Genomic DNA, 22,525 nt, shown 5'->3' on the forward strand with positions numbered 1-22,525 from the left:
CCGGGCCACGTCCCGCGCCGCGACCGCTCCCCTTTGGGCTTGACCTGGGGGCTCCGGGGTCGGGGGCTGAGCCTGGCCCCGCCCCCAGGCGCGCGAGGCGTTGGGGGGCGACCAAGGGGGCCCCATACGGCGCCCTACAGAGCGGCGATCGGGGGCGCGATCGTTTGTGGACGTGGAGGGGGCCTTGCTTACTCCCCATTTGAAGGGTTAATTCTGCAGCCTAATGCCCCCCTCCCCCCCCCGTGGGGCAGGTTGGGGGTGGGGTGGGGCGGGTGTGAGCTCGGGCCGGCGCTGCAAGCTGCTGGGAGGGCGATGGCGTAGGAGCCAGGCAGAGAGGGGGAGGGGTGGACCGCCTAGCGCCCCAGAGTTGGGGTGTGCGGGGTTCGCAAGGCGAGCAGGGGCCCCAGAACTACGCGCCGTCGGGGCTGGGTTGTGGCTGTGAGTCCTGGAGATTGTGTGTCGTCTGCTGTGTTGGTGGGGCAAGGTAAACCTCTCCTGGGCACCACTGTTTGCTGGTCTGGCAGCCAGGGGTGCGGGTAGGGCCCTCCCAGGGCTGTGGGGACAGAGAGCCAGATGGAGGGGTGTCCAGTGTTATGGGGCGAAAATACAAGATCTGGCCCCATGACTTTGGGTGGCAAGTCCGCATTCAAAGCAAGACACAATATGTGCCGGGTTTGTTGAGTTTGTTAGATGTGGGATTTTGTGTATATTTTATAGCAGCATGTATTTTCTTGCACGTATGTATCTTGGGCTGCACATATGAACTATTTATTAACTGGTTTTATGCATAGCTGATATGGAATATGTGTTGTGGAGGGCACCCGAGTGTATGTGCCCATCTGGATGGGGATGGTTGTGTATCTTTGATTCAAAAGGTGTCTCTGTTAGGGTCCCGTTTCTGTGACCCCGCTCTGAGGTGTGGTCCAGTCTCCGCGAGAATGGTGCTTGGAGGGGTGTATATGTCTGTGTGATAAGCAAGTTGCATGGGGGTTGCATGTCTAGAACTCAGGTCCGAGGATCATGTAGGAAGTGGAAGGCCCAGGGTGTGTCTCAGGGTCAGCTGGCACTGGTAAGAGGGGCTCTATGCGGAATGTACAGGTTGTGTTTATGGGATCGTGGGCAGCTGAGCGAGGGGAAGGTTATGTGTTTGCAACATTCTCCACAGATTCTTTGGTGACGTTGTTTGCAGGAGCCTGTCTGTGCTGTTGGGCTGGGAGGCGAGCTGGTCAGAAAACACTTGTGGGGAGGGTGGTGGCGTGACAAGGGCAGTGTGGGCCTCAGACTCCAGAGATCAGCCACAAGCTGTATGCGTGCCTGCCTTCTGTGTGTGTAAGTGGTGGCGTGGGGCTGCTGTGGGGATATGTTGCCGAAGAAGGCAGGAGATAAATATGGGGCAGAACAAGGGCAGCAGGAGGAGGCCTGGCTGTTGTCGGGGTGGCCCGACCAGTCTTTGCGCAGGGTCTGTGTGCTTGCCCCTCACTAGCCCTCCCAGCGAGTCAGGGTCACTGGGAGGAGAGGCCTGGCGACTGCAAGGAAACTAAGCTTGGACAGAGTGGCTCCTTGGCCATGTTTACGTAAAGGTCGGGCGTGACTCTTGTCACTGAAATGGAAAAAAGAAACACGAAGTTTTCAGTCTCCTCCTCCTGTTTCACCCCCTCTCTGCCCCCCTTGTGGGTATCTCTGCTTTTCCGTGTCTTCTGTGACGCATACTGGGCTGCTTTTGTGACTGTGGAAGGGTCTGGGAACGGGAGCGGAATTCGCTCACTAGGCAGATTCCTCAAAACAGGTTTTCCTCACCTTTGGGGCCTCAGCTATTCTGTTGGGTGCTGCGTGCGTGTGTAGGTATAAGGGTAAACCACATAGGTGCTCCATGTTTGTGCATAGCTGCATACTAGGCCTGTCTTGGCTGAATGGGTGGACATGCTCAGGGGTGGGGAGGGAACTGTAGCCTTGGGCCCTTTCTTGGGGGACTGGAGGGTTGCTGGTTGCTGTGTGAGGCCTGCACAACAGGTGCACAAAGGCCTGGTGGAAGAGAAGGAGGCCTAGACTAGAACTTTGGAGTTCGGGCCCAGTGACTTCTATACTGGCACTTTCCCTAAGGGAGCCTTAGTCCTTCATCTGTAAAATGGAGCTAAATACCTGCTTTGCCTATCTCCTGATAGGGCTGTAAGTAAGTAGCTCATGGGAAATGTACCTGGAAAGTAGCTACAGCTGGGGGCTATGCCTGTGCCACCCTGTCAGCCTTGGTCCCCTTACCAGGGCTTAGCTACCGGGTACTGTTCTCAGTACTTTTATACAGGATCACCCATTGTATAGTCTTTGCTGTGACCCTGTGGAAGTAGTGGGTGTTCTGATTACCTTCCTTTTTCAGATGAGATAGTGGAGGCCCAGAGAAGTAATTTTCCAAAGCTACTTAACTAGTAAGAGATAAAGCTGGATTTGAACCCAGGCAGTCAAGTCCTTGAACCTGTGTTTTTGTATGCTATATTCTGTTGCCCTTCTGAAGCTTTCTGTGGGCCTCTCTATATATGTCTAAGTCCTCTTGTCCCTAAATTCTGTAGAAATCAGCACCAACACCAGTTCATTTCACAAGATCTGTATGCTTAGGCAGTGACTCGGGCCACAGCATAGGGACTGAGAACCTAATATCTGCTGCTGGCTGCTGGGCATAGGGACACAAAATGTCGATAAGCCAGAGGCAGGAGAGATTGTCCTATGGATCAGGAGGACCAGTAAAGAGGTGGCATATGAATTAAATCTTAATATTTTGGAGGACTTTGAGAAGTAACTGGGGAAAGCTTGCATTTCTGGCAGGAGAGCCAACATGGGCCTGTTGAGATTGGAGAACACGGTGCGTGCTTGAAGAGAGACTAACACAAAACAAATTTAGAGGAGAAGATTGAGCTAGACCAGAGAGCCCTTGAATGTCTCTAGGAAGAATCTGAACTTTCCCTGGAGTGACTGGGGACTAGTAAAATGTTCTGAACCCAGGAGTGATCCCACCTGAACTGCATTGGGGAAACTGGCCCTCAACGAGAGGAAAGCTAGAGGGAAAAGGTAAGCCTGGAGGCAGGGGTTAGCTGGGAGCCATGGACTTGGACTATGTGAATGAAAGCAGGCCCTGAGCTAGTTTGGGAGCCAGCGGTGACTTGAAGGGAAGGCTTCAGAGCCATTCCCAAGCTGAACCGCACATTCTCTGTGGGACGGATTTGACTGCTGGGTGTGGGGAACAAGAGAAAGGGTGGAGTCAGACATGGCAGAGTTAGCACTTAGCACACGAGACTTTGTGTGTTGACTTCTGTAACGTGATGGCCTGCCATAGGCCACTACAGGGCTGAATCCTGCAGTATGCAGAGGGAAAGGCTCAGCATCTCGCTTCACACAGGCCTGGCTTTGAATTTTGACTGCTGCTCACAAGTTGTGTGACTTTGAGCGGGGTATATGCTTCTGTGAGCCTCGGTTTCCTCACCTTTAAAGTTGCGATAATATAAATACTTTGGATGGCCATTATGAGGAAATCATAACATGAGGCAATGCATGTAAAGCTTCCAGAGATATATCAGGCAAAGCATGAGTGTCCCAGAAGTTGTCAGGTTATACCCATCATCTCTGGCACCTGGCCAGATCAGACCAGCACCAAGGATGGCTCCTTTCTGAGGCCCCAGGCAGGTTTTGAAGAAGGCAGCTTCATTCATTCACCAAAAAAAACCTTTTAAGTTTCCCATTATGTATCTGACACTGTTCTAAGCACTGGAGCTAGGAACCAACAATGCAGACGGAACCATTCCCACCCTTTAAAGCTTACAGTCTAGATATAAAAGAACAATATGTTTTAGGAAGTACAGAGGAAAAAAATAAAGTTGGGGAGGGGAGAGGGATAGGAAGTTTGGGGAGGTAGGGGGCTGTGTATTGCTCTGGGGAAAAGTGAATTTTGAGCCAAGGCTTAAAGGAGGTGGAACAGCAAAGCATAAAACTGAGGAAAGAGCATTCCAGACAGAGGGGACAAGAGATGGAAGGTATCGGATCCCCACCTCAGTCACATCTCTAAGCTCACACACACAGTCGAGAGTAGAGAAATGGTAAAAATAAATAAAAAAATGAAACCCACAGCGCCATCAAGCCTACCATGAATTCTGATTTCTGTCTCGTTTTCATTACTTCCTCCCACCATTTTCCACGAATGAGTTCCCAGCTAATAATAAGAGTTAGCCCTTACTGAGTATTCGCTGTGTGTCAGGCTCTGGTCTCGGTACTGCCAGTTATTTCCTCCTTTTATCTGTACAATAACTCTGTAAAGTGGGAACTACTCATTATCCTCACCTCACAGAGAAGGAAACAGATACAGAAAGGTTAAGGACCTGGCCCAGGGTTCACAACCAGTGTATCCGCTCTACCTCCTACATGTAAGCCCTGCCAGCGCAGGGGCGAGTGGGGCATGTGAACTCAGGAGAGCCTGGTCCTGCCCAGCCACCAGCTTGGTTAGCAGTGAGACCAGGGGCAAATCGCTCTGCCACTGTGTTCTCTTGACGTGAAACTGAGGACATGTGAGTATGTAAAACATTAATTTCCTCATTTATACAGGGGGGGTTGGTAGCCCCTGCCTCAGCTGTGGCCCTTTTGAGAGTAGGAGTATGTTGCGAAGAAAACCCTTAGCATGGTATTCAGCTCATAAGCATTTCATAAATGGCAGTGACCGGAACTCTGATGATAGTGATTCTAGGTGGTCTCCAAGAACCAAACAGCTTGGACCTGCGATTTCCTAAAAAGCCCTGCCAGTCCTTGTCCAAGTTGTCTCCGCAGTGAGCACACTGCCCGGCCTCAGCAGGCATAGGGTAGTGCGCCTGAGCAGACCTGCTGCCCAAGGAGGGGTGCACGGGCTGGAAACAAACTCTTGCTTGCCTACCTGTGCCAGGCTGCTACCACCTGGAGGAAGAGGCCCTTCCTTTAATTTTCACAAAGGTGCTGGTGGGCTAGTGTAGTCTCTAGTGGGTGCTGTTGAAAGGAAAACACAACTGCTTTGTTATCACTCAAAACACTTCTCACCTAACCATTTTGCTAACACCAGCCGGATGTTCTACCACTCAGCTCAGTTCTGACACCATCTACCTGGAGACAGTGTCAGATGCCACAGAATTAAAGTGCCGCAGACTGTCCCCACTTCAGATGCCAGTGCAGGCCTTGAATTAGGGGTTCCCACCACCCCCTCCTCAGATTCAGTAATATGCTAGAATGGCTCACAGAAACATTAAACATTTACATTTACTGTTTTACTATGTAATAAAGGATTTGATAAAAGAGGCAGATGAGGGCCCTCCATGGTGGTCCAACAGGCTAAAATGCAGCACTATGAATCTAATTGCAGCCACTGAAACACAAGTTCCATCCTTACCCAGGGAGCTGACCCACACGGCATAGCAGACTTCTCCTGACCCACCCTCTGCTGCTCCTCTCAGCAGTGTATTTCACTCGATCTGCCTATTCTGCTCCCCACTCTGTCTCTGGTGACTCCTATCACCCCCGCACCTCTGGCCCCAATTCTTGTATGCATAAATAAATAAATAGTTTTTGTTTTTTTTTTAAGATTTACTTATTTATGCATACAGGCCAGAGATACAGGGGCGGTGAAAATATTCACCAGAGACAGTGGGGCACAGATCAGGCAGAGGGATGAAGTTCACTGTTGAGAGGAGCAGCAGTCCAGTCAGGAGAGGTCTGCCGCACCATGTAGATCACCTCCGGGGCCAGGGATCGAACTCACACTGAAGTGGTTGTGGCTAGCTTGCAGTGCTGCTGTGTCCCAGCCAGTTGTGCCACCAGGGAGGGCCCATAAATAAATAAGTCTTAAAAAAAAAAAAAAAAGAAAGAAACAGATGAACAACCGGGGAATAAGTACATAGGATAAGGTCTGGAAGTATACTGAGGACAAAAATGTCTTCATGGAGCTGAGGTATCCCTCTTCTGGTGTGTGGACATGTTTTCCAACCTGGAGGCACTCGAAATCTTATAGTTTAGGGATTTTTATGGAGGCTTCATCACGTAGGCATAGTCAATTATTCACTCAAACTCCAGGTCCTCTCCCTGGGAGGATGGGGGTGGGGCTGAAAGTTCAAGCTTCTTATCATGGCTTGGTCTTTCTGGTGACCAGCTCCTGTTCTGAAGTTGTGCAGGAGCCCATTAGAACAAAAGCCACTCCTATCACCCATGGAATTCCAAGGGACTTAGAAGCTCTGTGTCAGGAACTGGGGTCAAAGAATGCTGCTTACACCCCTCCACTTGGGAAATACTAAGATTTTTAGAAGCTCTGTCGAGAACGTGAATGGAGATTAATGTGTAACTTCATCTTAAATGTGCCCTTCATGTTAATGCGGTATATTCATTAGGAACATAGGCTTTGGAGCAAACAAGCGAGGCCTGGCTCTGTGGATAGGACTTGCCTATTATTAGCAGCTTTGTGTGATTTTGGCTAAATCCCTGTATGACTCTGGAACTCAGATCTTCAGCTGAAAAATAAGCCCTGACTGCCCAGAGGGGAAGCAGCAAGGAGGTGCTTTCAGCACAGTGACCACCACAGCTGCATTTGGGTTGCCTGCTGTTCCTTTTGGCTGAACCTCCCAGGAAGTGAGATAGAGATTGTGCTTCGCACCCCTCCTCACTAAGTCTTGTGGACTTTCCAGTGCCCTCCAGAGACTGGAACAAGGGGGCACATGGGCATGACTCTGTAGTCTTTGGTGGTCACCTGGCACACCCCCCCTCTAAGATTTTGGGGTGTGAGGGCCTCTCCCAATTTGAATAGCAGCATGGTCCTGTAGAAAAGCGCCAGCAAATCTATTTTGATATGTAAATGAATAATGTAACGAAAGACAACATGCAAATCTTTGATTTCCTTTGAGCTTCCAAGATTGGGCAGAAGGGATTTGAGGGTGATCCAACAGGCTTCTCTGGATGTATGGGATTCAACTTACTCTGCTGTGTTATTTTGAGGTGAATTGGAAATACGCAAATTACTGTGTTCTGGGGTAGGGAGCCTGCATAACAAGGCTTTGCAGTAACTGTGTGACCACCTAGATTCAGTGGGTCGCAGCCTAATCTAGCAGCCTGACAGAAGCTCCTGGGAGGGTCAGGGTCTGCAGAGAGGTGCTGGGAGGGTCAGGTTAGGGGCCAGTCATCTCTCACCCCAGACACTGCACCACCCCCCACCTCCTGGGGCCCTTTCCTTCCCAGTTCCCTTCTGAGGACAGTTTCTGTTTCTCCACAGAAGGAAGAGACCAGGCAGCAGGGACTTGCTGAGCCACCCCCACTCCGCTCCATGTTGGCTGTGCTCTCAGGTGAGCGGACACAGGTGTGCAGCTAGGGGAAGAATAACTAAGGCGCAGGCCAACAAGGGCAGGCATTTTTAAATATATTTATTTACTTATTTGTGCATATAGAACTGGGGTACGGGCCAGAGGTGCAGGATTCACCAGGGACAGAGTGGCGAGCAGAACAGGCAGACTGACAAAGTACACTGCTGAGGGGAGCAGCGGGCGGGACAGGAGAGGTCTGCCGCACAGATGGAACTCATGCTGAAGTGGATGTGGTCAGCTGCAGAGCTGTGCTTTAACCCGCTGCACCACCAGGGAGGTCCAAGGGAAGCCATTTTGTCCAGACTAGGAGTTCTGTGACGTTGTCAGTACTTGAGGAGGCTTCCTCCTACTCCCAAAGGGAAAGAGGTGTCTATCGCTTGCCTCTCTAGCCTATGATTTTGAAGGGTTTGACCCCTTGACCTTTATCATGACTTGAAGTATTGCTGATCTTTTCCAGTCCAGTGTTTGACATGCTGGTGTTGGGTGCTGGGGCTCTGGTCAGACTTGAGTGGCTAAGATTAACCCCTGACTTCTGAGACCAGAAGTTAGTCAGCTGTCCCTAGTGTCTGACCAGCAACCTCTGACTACCACCCTCAGCTCATCTCCCAATGTCAGAGGTCCCTTCCTGTCTCAGTCTCTGAGACCCTCCCCTTTGCCTCTTCCCCTTTATCTAGGCTGGCGCCATGCCCCCTCCTGCAGAGGTGACGGACCCGTCCCATGCCCCTGCTGTCCTGCGCCAGCTCAATGAGCAGCGACTCCGTGGCCTCTTCTGTGACGTCACCCTCATAGCTGGAGACACCAAGTTCCCTGCTCATCGCAGCGTCCTGGCTGCTTCTAGTCCTTTCTTCAGAGAGGCCCTGCTGGCTTCAGCTCCACTTCCCCTCCCTCCAGTTACCGGGGGGTTAACCTCCAACCCTGCTACTACTACCGCTGCCTCCTCCTCTTCCTCTACTTCCTCTTCCTCCTCTCCCCCTCCAGCCTCACCCCCCACTTCATCCCCACCTCGGGTCCTGGAGCTGCCAGGGGTCCCAGCAGCTGCCTTCTCTGATGTCCTTAATTTCATCTACAGTGCCCGGCTTGCACTTCCTGGTGGTGGGGGAGATGGGGCGGCGGTAGCAGAGATCGGAGCTCTGGGGCGGCGTCTGGGCATCTCCCGCCTGCAGGGCCTGGGGGAGGGAGGTGATGCCTGGGCTCCTCCCGGCCCAGCCCCCATGGCCACTTCGCAGTCTGAAGAGGGCAGCTTCGGGCCTGGGCCAAGGCCCGTTGGAGAATGGGAGGGGGACAGGGCTGAGGCCCAGGCCCCTGATTCACAGCCCGCCCTGGCCCGGCGGTCCCTCCCCTGCCCTCGATGTGGGAAAAGCTTCATTCATCCCAAGCGACTGCAGACCCATGAGGCTCAGTGCCGACGGGGGGCTGGCAGTCGGGGGCCTACAGGGCTGGGAGCTGGGGGTTCTGTTCCCAGTGGTCCTGCAGGAGTGGATGCCTCAGCCCTGCCACCACCAGTGGGCTTCCGTGGTGGCCCTGAGCATGTGGTGAAGGTGGTGGGCGGCCATGTGCTATATGTGTGTGCGGCCTGTGAGCGTTCCTACGTGACCCTGTCCAGCCTGAAGCGGCACAGCAATGTACACTCATGGCGGAGGAAGTACCCCTGCCGCTACTGTGAGAAGGTGTTTGCCCTGGCCGAGTATCGCACCAAGCACGAGGTGTGGCACACCGGGGAGCGCAGGTGAGTGCTCTGGGAGTCCAGAGATTGGGGGTGTGGGCAGGGCAGAGTGTCAAGGGTCAGCACTCAAGGGCCACCCCGTAGACAAATGAGGGAATGCACCAAGTCATGCTGAGATGCTGACTTACCCACTGGCCCCTGCCACCCATGAATCACCATTCTCGCTAGGTCCAGTTCCCGCCACTGATGTTTATTATGCGGAACAGGCTGATGAGAAAGTTGCCCTTGTTGGGAAGCCTGTGGGGAGCAGAGGCATGTCTACCAGTAGTCATATGTATCTCCATTATGTGTCCCTGTCCATAAGCTGTTTCCCCATCCTGTCATTTGAAAGAAGCCTTTGTGAGTTAGATGAGGTGTGTGATTATTTCCAGTTCATAAATGGAACAGCAGCGGCCTCACAGCCAGCGTGGACTAGTGCCCCTTCTGGGGCTGGGGGGTGAGACACACAGCATGCAAGGAGGGTGAGCCATCGGCTAGGGGACTCCGCGGTCTGAGGAGGGCAGGAGAGGACGTGGGCAATCGAGGCCCTGGCTTCAGTGCCCGACTCAGGGGCTCTGCCCCTGCCTTGTTCCCTGCTGTCCTGGCCCAGGTACCAGTGCATCTTCTGCTGGGAGACCTTTGTCACTTACTATAACCTGAAGACCCACCAGCGAGCCTTCCATGGCATTAGCCCGGGCCTGCTAGCCAGTGAGAAGACACCCAACGGAGGCTACAAGCCCAAGCTCAATACCCTCAAGCTGTACCGCCTGCTCCCCATGCGAGCAGCCAAAAGGCCCTACAAGACCTACAGCCAAGGAGCACCTGAGGCCCCTCTTTCGCCAAGCCTCACCACGCCGGCCCCTGCAGCAATGCCGACCAGCCCACCACCAGGACCCCCACCTGCCCCAGAGCCTGGCCCCCCACCCTCCGTCATCACTTTTGCCCACCCAGCTCCCTCTGTTATTGTTCATGGTGGCAGCAGCAGTGGTGGAGCAGGGGGTGGGCCAGCCAGCACAGGAGGGGCCCAAGCCGCCTCAGTCATCACTTATACTGCTCCCCCAAGGCCCCCCAAAAAACGTGAGTACCCCCCTCCTCCCCCTGCGCCTGCAGCTACACCAGCCAGCCCTGCCACAATGGACAGCCCAGCAACGGCTGCAGGGCCTGCTACAGCCACAGAGGAGGCCAAAGGCCGGAACCCCCGGGCTGGAAGGACTCTGACTTACACCGCCAAGCCAGTTGGTGGTATTGGGGGGAATGGGGGCCCCCCTGCAGGGCCTGGCCGGGGCCCCTCTCAGCTGCAGGCTCCACCTCCACTGTGTCAGATCACTGTGCGAATTGGCGAGGAGGCCATTGTCAAGCGCCGCATCTCAGAAACTGACCTACGTCCTGGGGAGCTAAGTGGAGAGGAGGTGGAAGAGAGCGAGGAGGAGGATGAAGAAGAGGAGGAGGAGGAGGACGAAGAAGAGGAGGAGTCAAAGGCTGGTGGGGAGGATCAGCTCTGGAGGCCCTACTACTCATACAAGCCCAAGCGCAAGGTTGGCGCTGCCGGCACTGGCAGCAGCGGGGGCGGCGGGGTGCCCAGGAGCCGCCGGCCTCAACGCTGGAAACAGAAGCTGGAACGGAGGAGCTGGGAGGAGACCCCAGCTGCTGACGGCCCGGCAGGTCGTACCCGTGGGGAGCGGAGGCACCGCTGCGGAGACTGTGCCCAGGCATTCACCACCCTAAGGAAGCTGCGAAAGCACCAGGAGGCCCACAGCGGGGGCTCCCACAGCTCCCGGGCTGGACGAAGGCCTTCCACCCGCTTCGCCTGCCCTCACTGCGCCAAAGTGTGCAAGACGGCAGCTGCCCTGAGCCGCCATGGGCAGAGGCACGCTGCCGAGCGGCCTGGGGGCACCCCCACACCTGTCATTGCCTATTCTAAAGGCAGCTCTGGCACCAGACCTGGGGATGTCAAGGAGGAAGCCCCCCAAGAGATGCAAGTCTCTTCATCCAGCGGGGAGGCAGGTGGCGGGAGCGCTGCTGCCGAGGAAGCTTCTGAGACAGCCTCACTCCAGGACCCTGTCATCTCTGGGGGTGAGGAGCCCCCAGTGGTAGCAGGAGGGGGCACCTACGCATACCCGCCTGTACAGGAATTTCCACTGGCCCTGATTGGGGGCAGCCGGGAACCTGGCAGTGGCAGGGGGAAACCTGGGAATGAGGGGCCAGTGGGGGCTGGGGATGGGGACCGGATGGAAGGGATGGGGGCTGCCAAAGTCACCTTCTATCCGGAGCCCTACCCACTAGTCTATGGCCCGCAGCTTCTCGCCGCCTATCCTTACAACTTCAGCAACCTGGCCGCTCTCCCTGTTGCTCTAAACATGGTCCTACCCGATGAGAAGGGTGGGGGAACCCTTCCCTTCCTACCAGGGGTCTTTGGCTACGCAGTCAATCCTCAAGCAGCACCCCCAAACCCCCCAACTCCACCCCCCGCAACTCTTCCTCCACCAGTACCCCCGAAGGGAGAAGGGGAAAGGGCAGGGGTTGAGAGAACCCAGAAGGGAGATGTGGGGTGAACTCTGGGCCCAGATTCCCCCTTTCACCAGATGCCACCCTCCCTGAACCCCCCCGCCACTACTAGCTCCCTGGCTTCCCTGCCCCTTGGGAGCCCCTCCACACTTTGTGCAGGGGCTCGGGGGCCCCTGGAGCTCAGGGGTCAGGCTGCTTTGTGTGAGATTGTAGTTTTCCCATCTCCTGGGAAGGGATCGTAGGTGATTCCCCTCTCAGTTCTCCTCCAGGGAATGGCCTCTGTGAGGGGCAGGGCCAGCTCCCATCCCTTCTCTAGCCCTCGGGGCAACTGAGCAATATACATATACGAATCTCTACTCATGGCCCCCACCAGCTCTGAATGTCTAACCTGCCCCCCTGATTCGTAAACCTAGGGGGAAACCATCTCTCTCACCTAATGACAACCCTCGTACTGAAGCTTTCTCTAAGCTTTTCCCCAGATGCTTCCTAGCACATTCCATTCTTTGTGGCCCAGGGCCTGGACCAGACCATTGTGATACCTGATGCCCATTCGATCTGGAGGAGTGGCCTCAGACTCCATTCTTCCCAAGGGTGGGTTTCTGTGTCCCTGTTTGCTTCATGTTAAGATGCTATGCCTTCCTTGACTTCCATGCCTTTGGATCTTCCATATTCCTCCTCATACTCCCAGATTCTGGAGATGGCTTCTCCCAGTCCAGGTCAAGGAGGTATTGGGGGGAGGGCTATGCGTCTGTTTCATGGTTGAGCACTTTCCCAATCCAGGGCAGCACCAATCTTGGCCCTATCTTGACTCCCAAATCCAGTGAGCCCCAGATTCTTCCACGGCAAGAGGTGAGCAGATCATACCTCTTCCTGCCTCTACGTATGGCCTCTTCTGGGCTAAACCAGATTTGGGGGCCAGGAGGGAGGAGCTCCATATGGGATGGAGAAGGGAATCTACTTTCTCCCAGTTTTTTTCCTGATGGTTTCTCCCAGACTAGACCAAAAAGCCAGAAAAATGATGGGGGATGGATGGGTGGGTAAGCCCAAGATTTGCACATGACCTCCCATCCTTACCTTTAACCCCATCTTCCCCAGTACTGCTCCCCTTACCAATCACTCCAGATGGTTTTAGAGAACCATCCTACTCCCTTGGTGGGCTTTGGGGTATCCCCACCAACTTTCCCTCCAAAATAGCACCTTACACCCCATCTTTGACTCAGTTCCCCACACCCAAAGATCCCAGCCTAGGGATGGGGTGCAGGGACCTTAAATAGTCCCTAATCCCTAATTTGCACTAGTTAACCCTGGTCAGGGGTCCATACTATGTTTCCTTCCAGTGGGGGAGATAATGAAATGTTTGCTCCTAATTCTCTTTGATAACTGGGCCTCCTCACTCTGTGATTGGATGAACATTTCCCATCCCACCCACCTCCCCCACTCAACAAACAAACAAACAAAAAACAGCTCACTAGGGGAGAGCCAGTTTGGGGCAGCAAATTTAATAAATGGGAATTAGAGGAGTACAGTTTTAAAAGGGGAAGAGTTGCTGTCCTCAAATGGCAGCCTTTTCCCCAGCTACTGTTTTCTGGGGCCAAGATGGCTGTCCTCTTCACAGATGCCAAGAGGACAAGATCATGGCTTTTGGAGGGAGGTGAGTTTGGGGGGAGGGACAGGAGCATCCTCCTGTCTTACCCTGCCAGCATATAGGAAGGGGGAGGTTTCTGACAGACTCCCTGAATGTTAACCACGGAGGAGTGTTGTCCTTCACTCCTCCTCTGTCTCTTTGCACTTTTCTTGGTCTTGGCCACAGTCCGAGTGAAGAGTTTCCTACTGAATGTACCAAGTTCCAATTTTTAAGGGGGAAAAAGTTTAAAATGGGGAAAATGCAAAAAAAGATCACTAAAAAATTCCCACAAATCTTGTTTCTGGCACTTTAGAAAAACTGCGAAAAAATACATAATAAAGAATACATATATATATCTACACACAAATTATATATATATATACACAGCGGAACCACAAGAGAGACCTAGGGCAGGGGGCAGATGTGATGACAGGCCGCTTACATCCTTACCCTGCATCGTCTGAGGCAACATGGCACAGAAGATGGAAGGGGTTGAGGATGGAGTGGGAAATTTGAATTTCAGAACAGGTAAAAATTCCAAAACCATGGACATTTTGGGAGAACTGAGATAGTAGACATTTATTTTTTTTGAAAATATGATTTAGGAAAATAGTTTCTGGAATTTGGTGGTTCTGGGCAACAAATGAGATTGTGGCAAAATGGAGATTAAAATATATGTATTTGAACTGGGGGACTTGAATATTGTGGATTTCACATGTTAGGAATTTGGGATTTTGCGATTTTGTCTTTGGAAAACTAGCAAGTCTTGTCAGTTAGTGCCCTGTTTCCCCATGTTCCCTGGGAGAAAGGGTGAGGGTGGAGTGGGAAAGCCACTGGTTCTGTGCCACAGCACGCAAGATTTAGAATTCTACAGACTCTAGCTCTATATGTAGTGAGGACCCAGATTTAGAGAAACTGACCAATATTTATCTCAGCATTTGTGTGTGTGTCCAACTCTAGGCCAATAAACCAACAAGACAAACGAACCATGCTCCGCAGTGGGATGCCAGGTGCAATTATTTGCGTGGCTGGTGGGTCTGGCTTACCAGGGATATGCTAACCTTGGCCCATAGGGATCCCTGGGATGGTAGCCCTATTCTCCCTCTTAGAACAACTACTTCTAAAAATTGACTAGGTGTGAGACCTGGTTAATCCTACTTCACTTTAACTGCTGCAGCCACTGGGCTCAAGCTGACTTTAGTGTGACCTCTAGACAGAAACATTAACAGTCCAGTACATAGAGGCCGCTGGGCACAAGAGCTCTGTCCCAGAAAGACTGCTTTAAACGAAGTGCAACCTTTTCTTCAAACTGAAGGGAAACTGAGGCATAAAACATGTGATAGCCAGAGTGGACACAGTGACCTTTCTTTTTCTATTCCCAGCCCCCGCTTTGGTTTCAAAACCTGGCCCCTCTTCCCTGTATTTTCTCTGGTGTTATGGATGAGCAGATAAAATGTCAGTAGATGGGAGCTTAGAGAAATTCTGGCATAAACACCCTAACAAGAGTGGGCAGCCACTAATCAGCTCTAGTGCTTTACTGCCAACAGGGAATCGGACCCAGTGTTGCTGAAGTTTTTGGAATTTATTGAGAAAAGAAATCCAGATTTCTCTGTGAAATATCCAGTTTTTTAAAGTAGTGAACTAACTCAAATCGAAAAAACTGCAAGCCAATAACTTGTCAAAAAATACTAGTTTGCAACCTTTGATAAAAACTTCATAGCACTTGCCCCATATTTTCACACAATCTTCAGACTAAGTAGCTTCACTTACAGATGTGGACACATAGGCACAGTGGAGTTTAGTGACTTGCCCAAAGTGTGAGCACCAAAGCTGGAACTTGAATGGAGGTTTTTAAAATGTGCTTCCTCCCCCATCTCATTACAAATACATCCTTTTAGAAATGACCTTTTTTATCCTAAAGTAATACTCATCACAAAACATCACATTATTATGGAAAGGTAAAAAAAGGAGGGGGAAAACATAACTCGTCCCAACATGCAAATATAGCATTATTAACTCAGGGTGGAGGGAGAACACTTTTGCCCTGTGATTCAGCTAGTGCGAAACATTTCTAGTTCAGGGCCTATAGTAGCGTCAGTGATGTTACAGTGAACATGACACAGTTCCTGCCTTCCTAAGGCTTAGTTGTTCTTTGTTATATTTCATTGGAGATTTAAGTGTTGATATCCAAAAGAGCTTCTTTTAAAAAGCCAAAGAGTAAATAAGCTCATAGTGTGTATTTCAGGTGGGCCCAAGACCCCCACTCACATGCCCTCCCTGAAAGGCAGTGTGGAGGGGATGGGATTCCTAGAGAAGAAGTATAGGCAGAAAGGAATAGCACTTGAGAGTACTGCCCAACTCCACTCAACTGACCAGAGCGTGGGTCTCTCTCTCTCTCTGGTCCTCAGGGAAAGGGGTCAGCGGGGGGCAAGTGGTATGTTGCATCCAGGAAGATGACTAGGGTCCCAACACTGGTGAAGATAATGAAGGTCCACAGGAAGAGGCGGTCCACTACCATCGCCACAAACTGCCAGTCTTCCTTCAGCTGGGTAGGGATAGGCAGAGGAAACTTCCTGAGCTCAGACACCCGGGGAAGGCGGTGCCCCCACCGCACCCCCCAACCCTGTACTCTGTCCAGGTCCTCTAACCACAGTTCTACCGCAGGGGTGGGCTGCAGAACAGACCGGAGCCAAACTGCCGTAGATGGATGGAACTGACTAGCCAGTTGGAAAGCACGGGGCGGGACCAAATAAAGCAAACTTCCAGTCAGGGATAAAGCCCAATGCTTAGGGGAGGAGACAGAGTTTGCAGGAGGCTCTGCCCGGCTGCGCGCTCCAGACTCACCGCGTCGTGATCCTCCTGTTCCTGCAACTGTCGAGCGATGTAGTTGATGGAGGAAACGACTTCCCGTAGCTCAGGAGGCAGGCCCACAGCCCGGTTTGGGCCGTCGAAAAACCGCTTCAGGTCTGGGGCAGAGAGTTCAGGCTGGAACCTGGAAGAGGCGTGACTATTCGGCCATGACCCAGGAGAAGAGACACAGTTTTCATCACTGCTCTAGGCCCTGTCCCAACTCCCTCCTCCATCACCCTGACAAATTTTCAAAGCCTGAGAGGTTGTCCGCACCAGCGGTGATCTCTACAGCCGTCTGCAACTCTTCCCATTCATACACGTTTTAGCGCCCACCTTCCGGCAAAGTGATCAGCATAAGGAATACTACAACTCCCATGATGCTCAACTACAGCATCTTCCGGGAGATGAAGCCTCCTGCCTCAGCAGTCTGCTGGGAGTTGTAGTTCTCCCTCTCTCCTAGGTGGGCTATGGGATGCAGGTACCTGCTGGGTTTGGGGAACAGAAAATCACTCGGTGGCTTCCGGATGAAATATTCATCTGTTCCCCGACCCCAGCCACTTCCTAGAGAATCCCTGAGAGCTAGAGGTGGTGGCTCCATCATCTGGTCTCTCTCAGGTTTGGGCCTCTTCAGACCCAGGTACAGAGGGAGCTTGTGGATAAAGATCTGCAAAGTAGAAAAAACGGTGTTGCAGGGGGTCATATGCTGTCAAGTCATAAGGTAGGTAACAACCACCCCAACACCACGTGCTCATTTTTGCGGGGGAATGCATATGTCCCACAGAGCTACAGGGACAAGGACATGTACCCACACAGCCTTAAGAGCTCTTAAGTAGGTAAGGAGGAGGTAGCCTAATTGAAAAAAGAAGTCCTGAGGATTTCCACCATGAGAATGTTTCCTGGGACCCAGGCTAGGTAATATTGATGAAACTCAATATGGGGCCTAAGAAATCACAATGATGAAAAGAGTAAAATTGTACAACATTTCAAAACTTAACAGGCTTTGGAGATTCAATAATCTACAGGGACTTGTAGTTCTCCCTCAGGTCTGTGAAAAGAAAGGTTAAAATTGGTGGGAGGGAAGAGTGATATTTCCCTCAGCCAAATACTAAGGTTGAGAACACAGGTTAGAGGAAGCAATCTTACCTGTCGGACCCAAAGGGGCATCTGGTGGGTGTGGGGTGAGCGGTGGTGCAGGTTGAGGACTACAACACTAAGGATGACTGAGAAGGTGACGAGGACCATGGTAAACATGAGGTACTTGATAATAATGGGGACTGCTAGGGAGGTCTCAGGCACTTTGTCTGCCAGCAGCAGCAGGAACACAGTAAGGGTCAGCAAGGCAAAGATGGAAAGCCCCATCTTCTCTCCTTCAGGGGCAGAGGGAAAGGCAGGATTAGGCTTGTTATAAGGCAGTCTCAGGACATAATCAGTAACCTACTAAAGGACAGATTTTTAGAAGGACCAACTACATGCAAATGATTCTTGTATTTGTGTTTCTCTCCAACCTTGTCTTATTACCTTGAATTCCAGCTTCTTATGGACCTGCTACTTAAACTCTCCATTTGGATGGCCTACTTTCCTCACCCCCAACTCTTCCCATAGTTTTTCTCAGTTCATAAATGACAACTCCATCTTTCCTGTGGCTCAGGCCAGAATCCACTGAGTCATCCTCAATTTTCTCTGTCTCATCTCATATCCAATCCATGAACATCTTATTGGCTCTACCTTCAAAATATATCCTGAAAAATTATGACTTATCACATCTCCCACTCTCGCCCTGATTCAAGTAACTATTACCTCAGGCCTGAATTATTATAAAAGCCTGCTATTTGCTTCATCCTTTGCTCTCTTGCTGACTCTTCTCTACAGAGTAGCCAGATTGATCCTATTAAAATGTAAAGCATATCATATCACTCCTCAAAACCTTGCAGTGGCTTTCCATCTTCCGCATAAAGCCTAAGTCCTTACCATCGTCTACAAGCTATGGCCCCATTAGCTCTCTGACTTCATACCTTCTATTTACTTCTTGCTTATTTCATTCAGTTTTATTGGCTATTTCTTGAATATGCAAGGCACATTCCCAACTCAGTGCCTTTGCATTCACTGCAAACTTCTGGTACATTATCCCTTCAAATATCTGCCAGGTTCATTCTCTCACCTTCTTCACATCTTTGTTTAAATACTGACCAATATTCCCTGTTTAATGAAGCATGTAAAAACTATGCTATTTTTTTTTTATGAGACCTAAGTCATACAAGTATCACACCCACCCCTAAGGCCACTCTCAGGCCAAATTAGCTTGCCCTAACCCTATTCTATTTTTAAATTTTAACCCCTACATCCATTCTTATCTTCTCCAATTCCTTTTCCTACTTGATTTTCCTCCTCAGATCTTATCTTCATCAAATATAATATTTATTTATTGAGTTTATTGACTCTTGCCCCTGCTAGAATATAAAATCAAAAAGGGCAGGAATCTTGTTCTTTTATTCATTGATGTAGACCCAGTCTCCAGTGCATTACACTCTAGATACTTAATAAATATTGTTGCATGAATGAACAAACTCTTGTTACAGGAACTATATAGCAGTTTGAAGGCTCTGAAAATGAAACACTGTATGTAAGGATAAGCCCTTGGCTGATTCTTCCTCTGGCATAAAATAAGCGGCACTGCAAACTTCATGGAAAGCACTGAAGGAAATAACTGTGTGGTCTGTTCTCCTTTAGTACTGTAATACTGGGTTCCAAGGTTTTCTCTGCTCTAGAAGGAAGCAGAAGTTACATTTGGAAGTATGTTCTAGAGCTGCATCATCTCTTCCCTTAGATAGAGGACTTGACACCTAAGATAAGGAAAGCATGTTGGAATACCACAATTAAGGATGGCTGGTCTTGATCACACTAACACTAACTAGGGTTGGAATAGCAACACTATCTCTCTCTGACTGTGTGATGTCAGGCAAATGTCCTAAATGCTCCATCTCTTTATCTTCCTGCGTAAAATAGGAAGACAGTTCAGAAACTTAACTCACACAGCTGTTGTAAAGATTAGAATTAAATGAATATATTACATGTTCATTGTGTTACCTTAAATTAAATGCTCAAAAGTAGCAAAGACACTTAAATAGAATTTACTGGGTACTGGGCTTTGATCTAGTGAGGATCTATTTAATCTTCAAAATAATCCTATGTCATAGTGACAATACAAGTTGCCTCAATTTACAAGTAAGAAAACTGAGGCATATAAAGGTTGAGGGATTTGTGCAAGGAAACCCTGTTCTTACATTATGCTGCCTCCTGTAGAGATGTTAGCTATCACTTCTCAGAGATATAGAAGGTAAGCCGACTATGGGTATCTGGAAAGTCAAAGAGGGAAGATGCAAGGATTGGGAATGAGAGAGTTGTCTAAGTTCAGGATTTGTTGATGAGTAGAGAGTCCAAGGACAAAAGCCTAGGATTCTGAAGGCAAGCATACAGAAGTTACTGGGTGGACAGAGGTGGGCAGCAGAGGGGAAGCAGAGCCTGAGGTTTGAGGAAAACCTGGACGTAGGCCAGGTTCTGTTTGAAGGGAAAACCTGGGTGGGATTACTGAAGTACAACCCATAATGGTTTGGATTGGCAGGAAATAGCCTGGATTAAGGTTAAAGAGGAAGATTGTCAGTTATTGATAAGAAAGAGGTCGGGGTTCCTTTTCCCTCACCTGCATCTGGTGGAAGGTAGAAGACAAAGATCGCCAAGAGAGTGATGAGGATGCATGGGGCAATAACATTGACCAGGTAGAAGAGAGGCTTCCGGCGAATGATAAGGTAGAAGATGACTTCTTGACGATGCCGTCCTTCCCCACCTCCCCTAGGATCCATTGGAGGCTGGATTAGCCGAGAAGGTTTGTGGATAATCTCCCATTGGCCATTCTCTTGGGGGTGGGGAGGGGTGTGAAAACAAAGGGACACAGTTATAGGACCTTTCCTGCAACATCTTAGAGTAGAAGAGGATTCTGCAATAAGGGGCTAATTGTGAACTCTGGGCTATGCAGCCATCTTTAATAAACTTGAGTGAGTGAGTTTCAGTTTCCATATCTGTGAATGGTAGACAGTCATACCTATCTTGCTGACCCTGCAAGGTTGTATTGGACATTGCTGACAGAGTATATTTATCAGTCTCTCAGAAGCTGGGGGTGGGAGAACAACATGGGAAAACGGCCCATGCCCACTCACCAATGAAGGTCCCTTCATGAATGTGCACTTCCTGCCTCTCCTGCCCATCAGGACCCAAGCCAGTCTGCAGGCTGACCTCTGAGCTGTCATAGCTATAGGAGCTGAACACCATGGTGCAGTTCTGCCAGTCGAAGGGGAAGTAGGTGACCTGGATGGAGAGGAGAGTTACTAGGACTGTTACAAGTGGAGGGGGCTGGGGGAATTTGGGAGTCACTGGGTAGGTCACAGGGCAGGTAGTGGTCAGAGAGTACCAGCGGTGGCCATAGAAAATGGTGGGGGTCACTTAGAAAGACAGGAAGTCAATGAAAGTGTACAGAGAAATGAAACTCAACGGAAAATAGAGGAGGGAAGGAGGGACAAAAGATACGCAACGCATGGGGAGAAAACAGGAGGGCTGGTAGTAGCTGGGGACTCCGGATTTCCGACGGGAGGGAGGTTCCTAAGAACGCCGTTAGCTTCCCAGGCGGAGCCCAGAAACCTGAATGCTGCAACTGCTACGATAGATGCCCGGGGGCTGCCAGCGCACGGAGCCGTCAGAGGACACCACGACGTTAATATCCAGCGCGACGTCAAAATTTCCATCATTGCTGCAGGGAAGGAATCTTCTCATCTGGGACTAGGCCCCGCCCACCGGCGGCCCCGCCCCATCCCCCAGGGTTTGGGAAGACTCTACTTGTTTAGGAGCACTACGTCCGGAAGCCACACAGACTCGGCGGCGATGCGCAGTGACTCGATGTCTTCGTGCTCTGTGGGGTCCCAGCTCAGCCTGTAGTCTTTCCATTCCTAGGGGAGGAGAAGCTGAGGGGGCTGTCCGGGGCTGAAAGCTGGGAGACTTAAGATCCCGAAAGGGAGCATCAGGGAGGGCATAAGTCCGAGGTTCTGATTGAGTCCAGCTCTACCTGCACTTTATGGGACCCCATCAACGCTATTTCTCCTTCCCTCACATCGGACCCATTTTTTTTAGTCTGTAAAAGTGAGGTGACTGCACTAACTATCCCCTGAAAGGATTTTTTTTTCAAACTGCAATTTGCGAATCAAATTAGTAACCACAGACCAGTGTTTTTTTTTTTTTTGCTGTTATTTTACAAAATTAGAATTAAATTTGAATGAAGATAGGAATTGTCTCCTGAAGCTTCTGTTTCAGTTATAAAACTATTTTTTGAGGTCCTGATGCACATATGTGTGTGTATTTGTGTGTATACAGATCTTGTTTTACTAGGTCGGACATTAGAGGGAATTGTAAAAGCAGAGGGAGGCCCTTTCCCACCCAGGAGGTCTCCGTACCAAGTCTAAGTACACCTTTGTGCTCATCTCCTCATCTTTCTCGTTCTAAAAAATAAAAGTTTAGAAGTGATGTGAGTGGAAAGAAATAAGGGGGAGCTAGTCGAGTCAAGCTTTCCTTGGAAACTCCTGGCTTTATCTGAGTTCCCCCTTTCTTAGAAGCAAGCCCCGCCCCCTAAGAGCTGCCTTAAGTTAAGCCCCGCCTCTATCTCAGCAATTTCATGCTCGCTATACAGTTACTGCCAATCAATTCTACTGCTCTGGTCTTTGGTCGACCCTACGCCAAGCTTAGTACCGGGCACCAGTACCAGTTCGTTTTACGCCGAACCCTAAATCCCCGCACGCTGCCGCCTAAGGACCGGGTCTGGCATTAAGGTCCGCCCCAAGCTTTGATTTCCTCCCCCGCCCCCAAGGCCCGCCCGCCAGTCTGTGGCTCCCTGTTCCACTTGGAGGCCCGCCCACAGGCTGTCCTCACCCTCCCGGCTCTGCCCCTGACCTATCCAGTAGCCACTCCCCGCAGCTCGTCCATTGGTCGGACATTTCAGAACAATTTCTGCTAACTCAGCCTGACCGCGCCCCCAGCCGTCTCCGGGTCTGGCAGGCCTAAAGTCACGCCCCCCAGCTGCTCCCCGCGGGACCTCTACCCGCTGCGTGCGCGCTCACCAGGCTGATGAGCTGCGCCAGACTGAGACCGATGCTGACCCCGACGCGGTCTCCCACTTCTCGCGCCGGCCTCACCGAGCTATCATAGCCCGAGAAAAGCTTCTTGCGGAGGAGGCCCTCTGCTTCCGAGCCGCGGGCGCCTGGAAGAGGAGAGCACTAAGTGAAATCGTGGTGCCCGGCAGCAGCTCAGGGCCCTGTCCCTGCCTCTTTGAGGCCCAGACTTACCCGGGGTGTGTAGCGCCCCCAGCAGCAACAGCAGCAGCAGCAGCAGCGTCCCTGGGGTCATAGCCTGGCCGTGTCTTTCAGTGAATTCGCTGGATGAGCAGCCAGGACAGTTAACCCAGGG

At 51.1% G+C, this 22,525-nt stretch overlaps 2 protein-coding genes across 4 annotated transcripts; one reads left to right on the top strand and one right to left on the bottom strand.

Annotated features, from left to right (window-relative positions):
• The first annotated feature begins 304 nt into the window (after positions 1-304).
• Positions 305-14,165, top strand: ZBTB4 (zinc finger and BTB domain containing 4). 3 transcript variants are annotated; one of them, XM_012726280.1, is made up of 5 exons: positions 411-2,170; positions 2,815-3,057; positions 7,256-7,325; positions 8,018-9,069; positions 9,656-14,165. In XM_012726280.1, exons 4-5 carry the CDS (start codon positions 8,027-8,029, stop codon positions 11,595-11,597), a joined length of 2,985 nt encoding a protein of 994 aa, XP_012581734.1. In that variant the 5' UTR covers positions 411-2,170; positions 2,815-3,057; positions 7,256-7,325; positions 8,018-8,026; the 3' UTR covers positions 11,598-14,165. The 3 variants fall into 3 exon arrangements, with proteins under 3 accessions (XP_004684718.1, XP_012581734.1, XP_012581735.1); XM_012726281.1 differs by having other exon boundaries at positions 415-484; XM_004684661.2 differs by lacking the exon at positions 2,815-3,057 and having other exon boundaries at positions 305-484.
• Positions 14,166-14,258: 93 nt separating this feature from the next.
• On the bottom strand, positions 14,259-22,466 carry CHRNB1 (cholinergic receptor, nicotinic, beta 1 (muscle)). Its single transcript, XM_004684662.2, has 11 exons — positions 22,405-22,466; positions 22,180-22,319; positions 21,520-21,564; positions 20,909-21,018; positions 20,714-20,822; positions 20,236-20,383; positions 19,722-19,934; positions 17,168-17,391; positions 16,507-16,688; positions 16,019-16,166; positions 14,259-15,719 (listed from the first exon to the last, which is right to left on the bottom strand). Exons 1-11 carry the CDS (start codon positions 22,463-22,465, stop codon positions 15,579-15,581), a joined length of 1,521 nt encoding a protein of 506 aa, XP_004684719.1. The 5' UTR covers position 22,466; the 3' UTR covers positions 14,259-15,578.
• Positions 22,467-22,525: the final 59 nt, after the last annotated feature.

This window comes from Condylura cristata, unplaced genomic scaffold, assembly GCF_000260355.1.
Source record: "Condylura cristata isolate star-nosed mole 26May11 unplaced genomic scaffold, ConCri1.0 scaffold00017, whole genome shotgun sequence".
NCBI classification, from domain to species: Eukaryota; Metazoa; Chordata; class Mammalia; order Eulipotyphla; family Talpidae; genus Condylura; species Condylura cristata.